Raw genomic sequence first — 16161 nt, 5'->3', positions numbered from 1 at the left:
CCTGTGGACGTCGGGCCCTCATACCACCCTCATGGAGTCTGTTTCTGACCGTTTGAGCAGACACATGCACATTTGTGGCCTGCTGGAGGTAATTTTGCAGGGATCTGGCAGTGCTCTTCCTGCTCCTCCTTGCACAAAGGCGGAGGTAGCAGTCCTGCTGCTGGGCTGTTGCCCTCCAAGGTGCCCCCCTCACACAGGAATACACACTCAGAGCCTACTGTCTCGGCCCTGTTTACACCTCCAAGGAGCCCCCCTCACACAGGAATACACACTCAAAGCCTACGAGGCTTTTCCAAAAACTCCACTTGTTTCGCTCACCTTTTTCTTTAACTACGTTTGAGATGTGGTATCCACTCGGCTCACTGCCTCTCAGATCAAAGGTGGGTCCATCTGCTCCGTTCCCGAAGTGTGGTCTCCCTGAGATCCCAAGTGCACGATTTACCCAGATCGTCAGAAGCGGTCACCAAGTGAACATCCCCATCACCAAATATGGTTGTTAATTTCTTTAATATCAAATGAGAGAAACTTATCACACAAGTCAGAATTATTCTTAAACTAAACCTTTATTCACTTTATAATAAGGGAGCAGGTCAATACAATGCACACATAAAGTTAATCAATTGAGTGCTCTACGATAATGATGGCTGGTTGACGAATCACCCCCAGATGATTCATTGAGAGCCACGAGACAAAAGTACAAAGGTCTTTTATAGCCAAGATACACCCCTTTCAACCTAAATGATGAACAACAGATGTATAGAATTAACTCATGCTCTGGAATGCAGTCTCTTTAGGTTTTATCACCCAAAAGACATTGTAAATCTCCTGTCAGTGTTTTCTCCCAGAAGCCCATCCTCAGTAGAACACACAGACACTATAGTTCTAAGAACCCTCTATTCTGTTGCATAAAACAACCATTTTATGCAATAAAAGTATTATAACATAATGTTGCAGTTTTGCTCTGTGTCCACTGAAAGTTGACTAGTAACAACAACTGGGACATAAAAGTCACCCACTATGAGACCCACTAAATCTGCCAAGAAGAGGCAAACAAAAGAAAAACCCACACCAAACTTAAAGACAGGAAGCAAACCAAAAAGGTGGAGCAACTAAAGGTGTTGACTCTCCACATCTATCAAGACAACTGGAGCACTGGGCCAGACACTCTTAAATAGAACCTGGACCAGCTCAGGTGACCTTCCCACTAACGAGATGGACAAGCCAGCACAGGTGTAACACATACTGACTAACGAGGTGACACCAATCAGTGCGTCCTACGTGCTAATGAGCTATACGTGCTAAAGTCCAACCTCAAAACATAAATGGAAAAATCAAAGACTAACACGAATGCTTACCACCAACAGAAAACAACTTCCATTTCACATTATAATCAACTGCAATGCTTCACCTTCACCAATATAAACATAGTGTCTACTGGCTGTCAACAATAAAAAAAAAATAAAAAAAAGTAGTTTCTAGAATTTTTTGAAAAACTCACTAGCTTCTAGAACTCTCGTTCCCTTGGAACGAGCCCAAACAAAACTCATCTCCACAGGAAAAACGTGCAGTCAAATTAAATTGCGATTCATGGCAACGCAATGGCTAATCGCAAAACTATGACTGCCCACCCTTGAAACAATCAGCAACCAAGTTGTCCTTAACAAGGACATGTCTGATTTCAAGAGGAAACTCCTGCAATATCCGTAGTAACTTTCCACCTCACTGCGGAGCTTCTCTCTCTTTTCAGGGTTCACTAGATAGGCATGTTGTTGGATCGGGGCCCAGTCCCCAATGTCATGCTCTAGTACATTTGGTTTGGCACATGTGAGAATTAACCCTGATATTCTAAAAACAGGGCAACAATGTCAATATAATTGTACCCAAAAACCGTCAGTTGGTTGCATGAAATGTAAATATGAAATATTTGGTTGCATAGTCATATTTTCAACAGCTTTTCAATTACATTTTGCTAGGTGGGATAGCCCCACAGTTTTAACGCGTCCAAATCAACTACCAATATGCAGAAACAGTTTGGGATAAATTGAAAACCTAACATGTGGTAAATACACAAACATCTGCCACAATAATTGTCTTTTTTAAAACAAGCTCCTTATAAACTGCACAAGCACCAGAAACACTGTTGTTTTGACAAGTAGCAATAAATCACGGATATCGATTAGTTCATGCTGTTGAAACTAACAACATTGCATTACAAAGGAACACAACACTTATTTGTCATAACTCATCGATATTATGTTGAAATCAGTTGATTCTGGGAATAATGTGTACATCACTGGTTAGAGGACAACTCTTTTTCTGTTAGTCACTTTGTGTTAAATCACATAAATAATACTCTTCCAATTCAGAGCCTGGATTTCCCCCAATGAGCCTAATATCCATATCATGTTGAAACCAATTGATAAGGGAGCAAACGTTTAGGGTTCTACATTGTGACATTCTGACTGCAGAGTATATTAATATACTATATATTAAAACATTCTACATTGAGACATTAAAATACTCCTACTACAATGTTAAAACATTCTACATTGTGACATTAATTCATTGATATCATGAAACAACTCCTTCATATATAAATTTTCTGATGTTTGATCAGAGATCTTTTATCAGATTATCTCTGGTCACAGCTAAGAGGTTTCTCTCCTGTGTGTGTTCTCTGGTGCACTGTCAGATCTCCAGATTGACTAAAACTCTTCCCACATTGACCACAGCTATAAGACTTCTCTCCTGTGTGTGTTCTCTGGTGTATAGTTAGATTTCTAGAAGTAGAAAAACTCTTCCCACATTGATCACAGCGCGGATTATCTCCTGTGTGTGTTCTATGGTGTATAGTTAGATAGCCAGAAGAAGAAAAACTCTTCCCACATTGACCACAGCTATAAGGTTTCTCTCCTGTGTGTATTCTCTGGTGCACTGTCAGATGGCCAAATTGACTAAAACTCTTCCCACATTGACCACAGCTATAAGGTTTCTCTCCTGTGTGTGTTCTCTGGTGTATAGTTCGATTTCTAGAAGTAGAAAAACTCTTCCCACATTGATCACAGTTATATGGTTTCTCTCCTGTGTGTGTTCTATTGTGTACAGTTACATAGCCAGAAGAAGAAAAACTCTTCCCACATTGACCACAGCTATAAGGTTTCTCTCCTGTGTGTGTTCTATGGTGTCTATTTAGATAGCTAGAAGTAGCAAAACTCTTCCCACATTGATTACAGCTATATGGTTTCTCTCCTGTGTGGATTCTCTGATGAATTTTAATGCCTGATGTGGAGGTGAATCTCTTCCCACAATCAAAGCAGCGGTGAGATTTCATCCCTGTGGGTCTCCACTGGTGTTTCTTGAGGTGTTCTGATGTGGAGAGACTCTTCTCTGCCTCTTCAGCATCATGTTGTTGTTGAGGCTCCCCAGAGGATCCACGATAGTCCCGTATCTCTCCTGTGTGAACAACAAAGTCAGACGGTTAAAGGCCCACAACAGCAGAAATCCACTGAGGTAAAAGGTGATGCCCAGAGCGTACCCATGCAGTTGTACAACAATTGATGTCTGTTAAATTATTTTACAATTGTCCGTCAAGACTCAAGACAGTCAAGACCTAAGCAGTGTGCCAGACCAGACGACCTTTGGTCTCCAAAAAAGGCCCCTTTCTGTGTTCTGTGCTAAAATTACAGCACGAGGGCGATGCACACACAATTTGATTGCAGAAACAACTAGTTATGGATGTAGTATATCTGTCTGGAACAAAAATGGTGAACAAAGATTTTAGTTTTCCACAATGTATTCTGAATATTACAGCGCAAGATCAGGAGTGCTACTCAAGGAAACTCACATTAAGCTCTGTATCGCTAGTTACTAATTCACCACCGTGGGTGGAAACTCAGGGGAGTTCTCATAGGCTGACAGCAAAATTAGCCTCCATTTCTAGGTTGCTTATGAGTGCTTTTCACATTACTTTTGGATAATAACTGTAACGCTCGTTTGAATCTGCTGCTTAATATGTTTGTGTTATTGCCGCAAATCAACTGCTTTATACTTATAAAACACTTCAACCAGTAAAATGCTCTTTAGCTAGCTTCGCCATCAGCCTGAAACTGAGGGTTTGTACATTAAGTGTTTAACAAATTGGCCCATAACTTCACCTAACAATAACATAGACCTACTGTAGGACCCATAACTTCACCTAACAATAACATAGACCTAGGACTATAAATCATTTAATATTTCAGGTGAAACATGGAAACTTAAATGTCTTTGTCATGACATTTCATAACCAGATAATTTTGTGAATAATCCCACTAGGCTACTCTGTAATGTGTTGTCATTCTAAATGTCCTGAATAAAGGAAAATAGCTCTGTGTGTTGTACAATAGCCGATCCATCAAGGAACAGTTCTCTACACATTATGAGCTAAGTATCTCTGTGTGCAAACAGACTAACGAGACCCTACTGTAAATCAAGCAAACAATAACATTGTAAACATCAATTTGTTAGGGATGTTGGATCCAACGTGGAGCACGGCATAACTGTCTTTACCAGAGTAATGAATGAAGAAGCACTTTGGTTGTTGTTGCATGTTGTGATGTTTGTCATGTGACTGTCATTCAGAAAATGATTTCCTGGATCACTTGATGATAGTTGAACATGTGACTATAACAAAACAGCTACAGTATTAAGTATTATGTGTAATTATTGAAAAACCACGTTAATGACAGTATCCATTTGGGTGTTGTCAATAAAGTTAAGGGGACTTTCGGTTAGAACCATTGGATTTAGCGAACTCTGAAATTATTGAAAACTGTTTTCCCAGCGTAACATAAGGAGACACTAAATGTGACGTAGTTAGAGAGCATTTCAGAGATCTGAATACAAAAAACTGTCCCACTGCAAGATCCCGTATTTAAGTTGAAGTTCATCATATGACAAGCGTAACGTTATGACTATAACTACTGTTCCATGAAGGAGGGAAACTAGGTACAACATACTATTAAATCCACATGTTATGACTATAACTACTGTTCCTGAAGGAGGGAAACTAGGTACAACATACTATCATATCCACATGTTATGACTATAACTACTGTTCCCTGAAGGAGGGAAACTAGGTACGACATACTATTAAATCCACATGTTATGACTATAACTACTGTGAAGGAGGGAAACTAGGTACAGCATACTATCATATCCACGCCTCGCTGGAAGCCCCGCCTTCCACAGGTGATGAGCGTGAGGCTTGGATTTATTCCTTAAATTTAATACCGCTCTTCACCACCCCAGGAAAGGGCGGGAACAAACAGGTGTTGTACCTCGTTTCCCTCCTTCAGGGAAGTGTAATTATAATCAAAGTTACACTCCCTTTCAGTCATTCAACTTCGGTACAACATACTATGGGGAAATGAAATCATTCACCAGCCGACCCAAACGGACACTAAATGAAACGGCCCCCTGCAGACCACCCAGACCTGACCCTACAAGATGCGTCAGTTTTGTCAATTTATTAATTGTCTTTTGTTTGAAACACTCCTTTCAATGTTGAGTAAGGACGCACACCTGATTACCCATATAGAACTAGGATTAATCTATCTGGCCGGCACACAAATGTAGGTCTATGAATGTGCCCATTTGGGGATGTCTGATAGTATTTCTCATTGTCTTAACGCTGCACCACTAATGAGTTGTGGAGCTTCTCAAAGTAATTTTTTCTTCACATCCAAACAGCAAGTAAACAAAGTCTAATCAAAATCAATTGCAAATGACAATAGTTCCTCAAAGTATTTTTGGAAAATCTTTCCTGCTCTCGCCCTTTCGATAACCACTCGGCATAAAAGGGAAAAATGTAATGCTCTGATCCAGTGGAAATGTCATAAAATACCGGATTACTGTCCAGAACTCACTGGAGCAGGAAACTGAGGGCCTAGAATATTTTATACAGTGTTGCAAGCTTGCTATCCGAGTTTCCTGACCCAGGTGATAGTTGATACAATGTTTCAAGTTTGTAGTAGACAGGCCATGTGCAGCCAATGTGATTTCTAGGATATTTATTTTTATCAGGATATTTTCTACCTGCAGAATGCAATGTTTTTATTTGTTGGCTTTATGTAGGCTATCTTTACATAGTTGGCAATGTCAATAAAAGTTACTTTTAAATTTGTATAATTTTCATTTAGACAGAATGTAGATTAATCACAGACAATAATTTTGAGATACTATTATAAATTAAATGAAACTGTTCCAGTAAAATGTGCATATGAAAATCATAACTGGCACCAGATCAGTAGAAATGGTCAGATAAATTGGCACTCCAACTGGAAAAGGTTGCCGACTGCTGGTGTAGTCAATTACTGGTCTATTAGTCGATCTATCTGTAGTCTATTAGTCTAATTCTGAAAACTTCAGGAGCAGAACGGCAGAATTTACAAAGTCCAGCAGCAGAGGGGGGGGGGGGGGCTCCCTCCGGTCGGGTTGTGTTGACGACCGGCTCCCTCCGGTCGGGTGGTGTTGACGACCGGCTCCCTCTAGTTATGACTTCGAGTCATTTGTGTGTCTTAATTATTTAATCAAACAGAATGCTTAAACTTCACTAGGGTAGGGGGCAGCATTCGGAATATTGGATGAAAAGCGTGCCTAAATTAAACTGCCTGCTACTCAGGCCGAGAAGCTAGGATATGCATATAATTAGTAGATTTGGATAGAAAACACTAAAGTTTACAAAACTGTTAAAATAATGTCTGTGAGTATAACAGAACTGATATGGCAGGCGAAAACCTGAGGAAAATCCATCCAGGAAAGTACTATTATTTTGAAAGGCTGTTTTTCCATTGAAAGCCTATCCACCATACAAGACTTAGGACCCAGTTCAAGATCTCTATGGCTTCTTCTACATGTGGCCAGTCTTTAGGCATTGTTTCAGGCTTTTACTCTGAAAAATGAGGGAGATACAGCACTTTCAATGAGTGGACAGCGGAAATTTTCAGCCATGAGCCCAGCGCGTGATCGGGAGCGGGCATTTCTTGTTTACCTTTTCTATTGACGAAGCTTTTGTCCGGTTGAAATATTATTGAATATTTATGACAAAAACAACCTGAGGATTGATTTTAAACATCGTTTGACATGTTTCTACAAACTTTTATTGTACATTTTTAAACATTTCGTCTGACGTTGAGAGCGCGTATTGTGACTTTTGATTACTGAACTAAACGCACCAACAAAACGGAGGTTTCTGGACATAAAGAGGGACATTATCGAACAAAACAAATATTTATTGTCTAACATGGAGACCTAGGAGTGCCACCAGATGAAGATCATCAAAGGTAAGTGATTAATTTTAACACTATTTCTGACTTTTGTGACACCTCTCCTTGGTTGGAAAATGGCTGTATGGTTTTCTGTGGCTAGGCGCTGCCCTAACAAAATCGCATGGTGTGCTTTTGTCGTAAAGCCTTTTTGATATCGGACACTGTGGTTGGATTTACAAGAAGTTTATCTTTAACATGATGTATAATACTTGTATGTTAGAGGAATTTTAATTATGGGATTTCTGTTGTTTTGAATTTGTCGCCCTGCAATTTCACTTGCTGTTGTCGAAGTGGGACGCTACCGTCCCACTGGTGCCAGACAGGTTAAAGCATCAGACAAGTTCAGTACGTATATTTGATTTTATAAAAACACATGGGGCGATTGGTAGAAAGAACAGATGACTCTTGGTTGACCAAGATGTATTTTAGTTGGGGACAGCACTAGAACATGATTTTGGGGCTCCCAGGTGGCGCAGAGGACACTGCATCTCAGGGCTTGAGGCGCCACTACAGACACCCTGGATCAAATCCAGACTGTATCACAACCGGCCGTGATTGGGAGTCCCATAGGGCGGAGCACAATTGGCCCAGCGTCGTCCAGGGTAGGCAGCCATTGTAATTAAGATTTTGTTCTTAACTGACTTGCCTAGTTAAATAAAGGTTACATTTAAATAATTTAAAAAATGGTGTTTCAGGACAAACCATTTTTTACAAATCCGTCAAGGCACCAACTTTGAGAAGGGTTTAAAACAAAGGTTTCAAACCAATTCATGAATGTAATTGAATCTAGGTATGTCTTGCCTTTAATGTAAGGGCATGAAAAAAAAATGTCTGAATATTATACAATGACTTATCAACAGCTCTAACAATTTGACCCCCACAGGAAATCTTCACTGGCAATTCTAGAATATACTATATATCCTAGAAATCTGGTTAAACTATCATTATGACGTCATGGATGAATTCTAGAATATACTATATAGCCTAGAAACCTGGTTACACTATCATTATGACCTCATGGATGAATTCTAGAATATACTATATATCCTAGAAACCTGGTTAAACTATCATTATGACCTCATGCATTGCCAGTTCTTGTATTCATAGTGTAGTGAATTCAGGGGGTAGCCCTGAGCTGAACTCAAACCTGGGTCCAGTGACTGTCAAGCCAACACCTTATAACTGTTACGCCAAGATGTCTGAACTTCTTGACGAGGTCGCTAGGTGTTGGGTTACGGTTGATACAATAGCTTTCTCTATGAATTTGAGAGTGGTTACATTTCTCCAGCCCCCATCCCTCAGCTGTTTATCAAACCAAGTCTCTTGGCAGCCATTTTGTTGCTGTTTAAATACTAGGTTGTCCTTTTAAAAAAGCCACACATCAATCAACCAATCTGCAGTTGAAACAATAACAAAGCAGTCATTCCACCACTGTTTTGTAATAAGATGATGATGGGGCTGGAGACATTTAACTACTCTCAAATTCATAGACAGACCTATGGATGCAAGGACTGACCATCCATGATATCAACATTATAGTTTTAACCATGTTGAGGCTGTTGATTTACATTGTTTCTAAACATTGGAGTAAAAAAAGCTTATTTTGGGTTCTGATGGGGTACAACAATTGAACTAAGCTCATGAGGCATGTGTTATATTCTTCAAGAATCAATGGCTATAAATAAATAATGTAAAAGTCAAAATATGGATGTAGCAATTGCAGATTTCCCCTTTAACACCAAACATCAGTTCAACAACTGCAGGGTTTGTACCTCTGTTTTTAAGACAGTACTTACCAGTGGTAATCACGGCCCGGTTTCTCAAAACCATCTTATGGCTAAGTTCATCTTTAGAACCACTGGATGCCTTAAATTTCGTTTGGGAAATCGGGCCAAGATATCCAGTTTCCTCCTCTTCTTCCTCTTCCAATGTGACCGTAATCTCCCCCTCCTCCGCTTTCACTTCAAACACGGAATCCTCCTCATCTTTTACTGTAACACCCTCCTCCTCTTTCACTCTGAACGCCTCTTCTTTCACTGTAACGTCTTTCTCTTCTTCTTTCCCTGTAACAGCCTCACTCTCTACTTGTTTTTGTATTGTAACATCCTTCTCTTCCTCCTCCTCTTTGATGAGAGCTTCTTTCTCCGTCCAGCAGACCGTCTCTTCTTCAGCAGGAAGAGAGTAATTTAGTGAACTCATGGTCGGAGATGTTAGCTAGCTAGGCTAATGCTAACTTAACCAGCCCGCCAGCTGAATAATAACAACAACACCGTAAATATGAAATGAAATAGGATAACTAACTAACTAGACGACAGACGAGGGTTTAAAACACAGTAGCTAATATACACTAAAGCGTCTAAAGAGCTTTATTGGTTCGGCTATTTTGTCTAGCAAGCTACCGAGGTGGCTGAATAACTGTTGCTGCTGCTGAAAGAAGCGTTCCGTCCACTAGATTATACGTCACACTAACAGCATTGCGTTCCGTCCACTAGATTATACGTCACCCTAACAGCATTGCATTAAAATCGCACACCGCCATCTGCTGACTGGAGTGGGTAACGCTCAGTCTGAACCTCTGACTGCGATGGAGATGTGCGACTTTAAGACAATGACGCTAGTGTGACGTAAAATATATATTTTAATGTTCAGACAAAAAGTTAGTGTAGGAAGCATGAGTTTTTACTCACCAGTGTAACAATACAGTGTGGTTAAAGACTTAGTAACTTAGTTGTGTTCACGATCTGGTTCCCTATAAGCACAACCAGTTATGTTTTTGAATTATCACATATGTATTAATTTATTTCGGGATTCTGGGTAATCCACAGCAGATTTATGGAGAATTGCTCTGTGGGTGAGTTCAAAATTGAATAGTCCCGGGATAGAAATATATAAAGTTGACATTACATCATAAAATCCACCTTTTAAATCATACATTAGCAATTTATGTTTTAGTAACTATTGTTGTTGGTTTGGCGTCAAATAAACCTCTCTATATGTTATTTGCCAAATCTCCATTTTCCATGTGGGTTTTATGCTAATGTTCCCTCTTTCAAGTTGGTATCTAACTGGAAATGCATCTTCTTTAGGACTGCTATTTTTACCCTGTCGACTACTGATCATTCATCCACACTGTGTGTCTCATCAATGCAGGTAATTTATGACAAATGTATAAAGTATATGTTTTATAAACTCATGAACACCAGACAGTTTATTTGCCCGGTTTTGTTAGTTTAGGTGTATTATACTTCCTCGCCACCAGAGGGGGACATTCAGTCATTTTCCAGGTTAATTTGATATATTTTGATACTAAAATGGATGACAGTTTATTCTGATGGAGTGAATATTCCAAGCATCTGCCTCTAACCCTAGGAAGCTCTTTGCCACCTTCTCCTCCCTCCTGAATCCTCCTCCCCCTCCTCCCCCCTCCTCCCTCTCTGCTGATGACTTCGTCAACCATTTTGAAAAGAAGGTTGACGACATCCGATCCTCGTTTGCTAAGTCAAACGACACCGCTGGTTCTGCTCACACTGCCCTACCCTGTGCTTTGACCTCTTTCTCCCCTCTCTCTCCAGATGAAATCTCGCGTCTTGTGACGGCCGGCCGCCCAACAACCTGCCCGCTTGACCCTATCCCCTCCTCTCTTCTCCAGACCATTTCCGGAGACCTTCTCCCTTACCTCACCTCGCTCATCAACTCATCCTTGACCGCTGGCTACGTCCCTTCCGTCTTCAAGAGAGCGAGAGTTGCACCCCTTCTGAAAAAACCTACACTCGATCCCTCCGATGTCAACAACTACAGACCAGTATCCCTTCTTTCTTTTCTCTCCAAAACTCTTGAACGTGCCGTCCTTGGCCAGCTCTCCTGCTATCTCTCTCAGAATGACCTTCTTGATCCAAATCAGTCAGGTTTCAAGACTAGTCATTCAACTGAGACTGCTCTTCTCTGTGTCACGGAGGCGCTCCGCACTGCTAAAGCTAACTCTCTCTCCTCTGCTCTCATCCTTCTAGACCTATCGGCTGCCTTTGATACTGTGATCCATCAGATCCTCCTCTCCACCCTCTCCGAGCTGGGCATCTCCGGCGCGGCCCACGCTTGGATTGCGTCCTACCTGACAGGTCGCTCCTACCAGGTGGCGTGGCGAGAATCTGTCTCCGCACCATGTGCTCTCACCACTGGTGTCCCCCAGGGCTCTGTTCTAGGCCCTCTCCTATTCTCGCTATACACCAAGTCACTTGGCTCTGTCATATCCTCACATGGTCTCTCCTATCATTGCTATGCAGACGACACACAATTAATCTTCTCCTTTCCCCCCTCTGATAACCAGGTGGTGAATCGCATCTCTGCATGTCTGGCAGACATATCAGTGTGGATGACGGATCACCACCTCAAGCTGAACCTCGGCAAGACGGAGCTGCTCTTCCTCCCGGGGAAGGACTGCCCGTTCCATGATCTCGCCATCACGGTTGACAACTCCATTGTGTCCTCCTCCCAGAGTGCTAAGAACCTTGGCGTGATCCTGGACAACACCCTGTCGTTCTCAACTAACATCAAGGCGGTGACCCGTTCCTGTAGGTTCATGCTCTACAACATTCGCAGAGTACGACCCTGCCTCACGCAGGAAGCGGCGCAGGTCCTAATCCAGGCACTTGTCATCTCCCGTCTGGATTACTGCAACTCGCTGTTGGCTGGGCTCCCTGCCTGTGCCATTAAACCCCTACAACTCATCCAGAACGCCGCAGCCCGTCTGGTGTTCAACTTTCCCAAGTTCTCTCACGTCACCCCGCTCCTCCGCTCTCTCCACTGGCTTCCAGTTGAAGCTCGCATCCGCTACAAGACCATGGTGCTTGCCTACGGAGCTGTGAGGGGAACGGCACCTCCGTACCTTCAGGCTCTGATCAGGCCCTACACCCAAACAAGGGCACTGCGTTCATCCACCTCTGGCCTGCTCGCCTCCCTACCTCTGAGGAAGTACAGTTCCCGCTCAGCCCAGTCAAAACTGTTCGCTGCTCTGGCACCCCAATGGTGGAACAAACTCCCTCACGACGCCAGGTCAGCGGAGTCAATCACCACCTTCCGGAGACACCTGAAACCCCACCTCTTTAAGGAATACCTAGGATAGGATAAAGTAATCCTTCTAACCCCCCCCCCTTAAAAGAGTTAGATGCACTATTGTAAAGTGGTTGTTCCACTGGATATCATAAGGTGAATGCACCAATTTGTAAGTCGCTCTGGATAAGAGCGTCTGCTAAATGACTTAAATGTAAATGTAAATGAATATGAGACACATGTAAACAATTGATTCATTTATTATAGTAAATTAGGAATGGTTAAATCCACTATACGATCACAATAACTTTGATAGACATTTCAATTGTTTTTTTGTTAGTATATTATAGGGCAGATTAATGTAGAATTGCTGTGGGAGTGCTATTTATATCCCGTCACTACTGATCATTCATCCATACTGTGTGTGTCCCATCATTGCAGCTTTGGAAATAAATGAACTATCCATCCATTGCTCCTTCCTGTGTTGACTCACTGACTTGAGAGACCAGGAAGGTCACACTAGCTCGATAGGTTGATATCTAGCTCAAGCTTCACCTCGTGCTTTTCATTAACTGTGTGGTTGTGTTATCTAGTGGGAACCCGTTAGCACGGTAGGCTCTGGTGCCTTCTTGCCGTGGGCTCAAAATGACAGAGGAAATCAACCTGCTTGCTCCTTTTTGTTTTGTCAACTTTTCGATGGGGATGTTATGTTTAATACCGGAGGTACGAGGCCTTGAAAGCAGTAAACTTCAAAGCAGTGTGTTGATGCCTGTATCACTTTATCAGCAGCACGTCATCAATGGCGTCTGGAGATTAATTTAGTTTCATCGAACATCCACCTGATTGGTTTGGTATTGGGCTGGTTCGACACTGCAGGTGACTGCCAACTGACTGATCTACAATTCACTATACATCATAAATAACTACTCATTCTTATTTATAAATCAGTCAGCCAGTCACCGTTTACCCACAATTCAGCATGGATTTGATGCTCTCGAACACGGCCAGTGGTTTAGTAGAAGACATAAAGGCTATGCTGCTACGGTGTGGGACGTCATCTATAATAATGACATAAAGGCTATGCTGCTACGGTGTGGGATGTCATCTATAATAATGACATAAAGGCTATGCTGCTACGGTGTGGGACGTCATCTATAATAATGACATAAAGGCTATGCTGCTACGGTGTGGGATGTCATCTATAATAATGACATAAAGGCTATGCTGCTACGTGCTACGGTGTGGGATGTCATCTATAATAATGACATAAAGGCTATGCTGCTACGGTGTGGGACGTCATCTATAATAATGACATAAAGGCTATGCTGCTACGGTGTGGGACGTCATCTATAATAATGACATAAAGGCTATGCTGCTACGGTGTGGGACGTCATCTATAATAATGACATAAAGGCTATGCTGCTACGGTGTGGGACGTCATCTATAATAATTTGTCTTTTCTAAATTCTGTGTTGCTCAAAGCCTTGAGTGATGAACCTATTTTTGAGACTATTGGTTGTAAAGCGTCAATGCTTCAGGAAGCTTTGTTTCACCATCATGGAATCTAACTATTTTGGATGTTGGGGATTTTCCCTGCCATCATTCTGTGTGTCTCTGCTCTTCTGATCTGCAGTCATATTTTAGTTATTTTAGATGTAGTTAGGTTTGTACAGTCTGGTGATATACCAGGGCCTGGGGATGCAGTTAGGTTTGTACAGTCTGGTGATACACCAGGGCCTGGGGATGCAGTTAGGTTTGTATGCAGTCTGGTGATATACCAGGGACTGAGGATGTAGTTAGGTTTGTACAGTCTGGTGATATACCAGGGACTGGTGATGCAGTTAGGTTTGTACAGTCTGGTGAAATACCAGGGACTGGGGATGCAGTTAGGTTTGTACAGTCTGGTGAAATACCAGGGACTATGCATGCAGTTAGGTTTGTATGCAGTCTGGTGATATACCAGGGACTGGTGATGCACAGTTAGGTTTGTTTTCCTCTAGCTATTCTCCAGTTTGCTCCCAGCAGCTTTCATAGAACGTAGATCACTGTTAAACCAGACGCTGCAGAGCGTTTGTTTGACTGAGTGAATATGACATTGCCTTAAATGCAGCGTTAGATGTAAAGTTTAAATTCTCATTCATTACACATCTTCACTAATCAATCAACACATGCTTTCCTTTGGACGTATCAATATAATATTATTTAATGAAATACATTTTAAAATACAATTTTTTGTCAGGAAATAAAAAAAACATTTCCTTATACTGCGTTACCCACTCCAGTCAGCTGATGACGATGCTGCCAGTGTGACGTATAATCTAGTGGACGGGACACTTCAACAACAACAGCGAGTCAGTCACTTCAGTAGCTTGCTAGGCGACATGGCCTAAACATTCAAGCTTTTTAGACTGTTTCAGTGCATATTTGCCTATGTGTTTTAGACATACTTCTGTTTTATAGCGAGTTGCCCCATTTATTTTCATATTTACGTTGTTAGTCAGGCAGACGTCTTAAATTTGCCTAGCGCTAGGCTAGTCGCTAATGCTAACTAGCTAGCTAACATCTCCGACCATGAGCTCCCTAAACATCCCCACTCTTGTTAAAGAAGAGGCGGTCTGCTGGACGGAGAAAGAAGCTCTGGGGCTGAACATTGTCGTGAAAGAGGAGGAGGAAGAAGAGGTTGTCACAGTAAAACAACAAGTAGAGGATGAGGCTGTTACAGTGAAAGAAGAAGAGAAAGACGTTACAGTGAAGGAAGAGGAAGACTCGTTCAGAGTGAAAGAGGAGGAGGATGTTACAGTAAAAGAAGAGGAGGAGGAGGAGAAAGAGGAGGATGCAGTTTTTGGAGTGAAGAAGGAGAAAGAGGGAGAGATAACGGTCATATTGACAGAGGAGTCAGGAGATCTGATTACCACCAGTAAGTACTGTCTTAAAAACGGGCTCTAACTCTCTAAATGTTTTGAATGAATGTGTGGTTTTTAAGCAGCATGCTACTGAAATTCTATACTTGAAAATGTTGTTCTGTACTATAGGAATTTATGTGATAATATAATGTTAAAGCTACATTTTAAAATGGGTGATTAAAGCCCTGAATGCTGATTGGCTGACAGCCGTGGTATATCAGGCCGTATACCATGGGTATGACAAAACATGTATTTTTACTGTCCTAATTACGTTGGTAACCAGTTTATAATTGCAATAATCCACCCCAGGGGTTTGTGATATATGGCCAATATACCACGGCTAAGGGCTGTATCCAGGCACTCTGCGTTGCGTCGTGCTTAAGGACAGTCTTTAACCATGCTATATTGGCCATATACCACACTTCCTCGGGTCTTATTGCTTAACTGTAACATGTGTATACCATCAGAGTCCCCCCACCACAAAATCACAACTTAATTGTCTCACAGAATGGCAAACAACCATCTCTGTTCAGCCTATAAACATGACATTATCTATTATTATAGAGCTCTGTTCAGCCTATAAACATGACATTATCTATTATTATAGAGCTCTGTTCAGCCTGTAACCATGACATTATCTATTATTATAGAGCTCTGTTCAGCCTGTAACCATGACATTATCTATTATTATAGAGCTCTGCTCAGCCTGTAACCATGACATTATCTATTATTATAGAGCTCTGCTCAGCCTATAAACATGACATTATCTATTATTATAGAGCTCTGTTCAGCCTATAAACATGACATTATCTATTATTATAGAGCTCTGTTCAGCCTAAAACATGACATTATCTATTATTATAGAGCTCTGTTCAGCCTATAAACATGACATTATCTATTATTAT

The 16161-nt window shown here is 41.5% G+C and overlaps 2 protein-coding genes across 2 annotated transcripts in view; both read right to left on the bottom strand.

The window, feature by feature from the left end:
* The window catches only part of LOC139549388 (zinc finger protein 180-like), a 175557-nt gene that overhangs the window by 80177 nt on the left and 79219 nt on the right, over nucleotides 1-16161 (bottom strand). The gene's annotated exons all lie outside the window — the stretch shown is intronic.
* Nucleotides 555-9762, bottom strand: LOC139549074 (zinc finger protein 391-like). The gene is made up of 2 exons (XM_071359187.1): nucleotides 9104-9762; nucleotides 555-3453 (listed from the first exon to the last, which is right to left on the bottom strand). Exons 1-2 carry the CDS (start codon nucleotides 9504-9506, stop codon nucleotides 2633-2635), a joined length of 1224 nt encoding a protein of 407 aa, XP_071215288.1. The 5' UTR covers nucleotides 9507-9762; the 3' UTR covers nucleotides 555-2632.

The sequence above is a fragment of the Salvelinus alpinus genome, chromosome 2 (genome assembly GCF_045679555.1).
Source record: "Salvelinus alpinus chromosome 2, SLU_Salpinus.1, whole genome shotgun sequence".
Taxonomy (NCBI): domain Eukaryota; kingdom Metazoa; phylum Chordata; class Actinopteri; order Salmoniformes; family Salmonidae; genus Salvelinus; species Salvelinus alpinus.
This window is presented reverse-complemented; position numbering and strand designations above follow the sequence as displayed.

Coding starts and splice junctions, on each gene's coding strand:
- LOC139549074 (XM_071359187.1), bottom strand. CDS start 9,506: ATGAGTTCACTAAATTACTCTCTTCCTGCTGAAGAAGAGACGGTCTGC. Junction 3,454..9,103: donor CCGGGCCGTGATTACCACTG/GTAAGTACTGTC, acceptor TTGTTCACACAG/GAGAGATACGGGACTATCGT.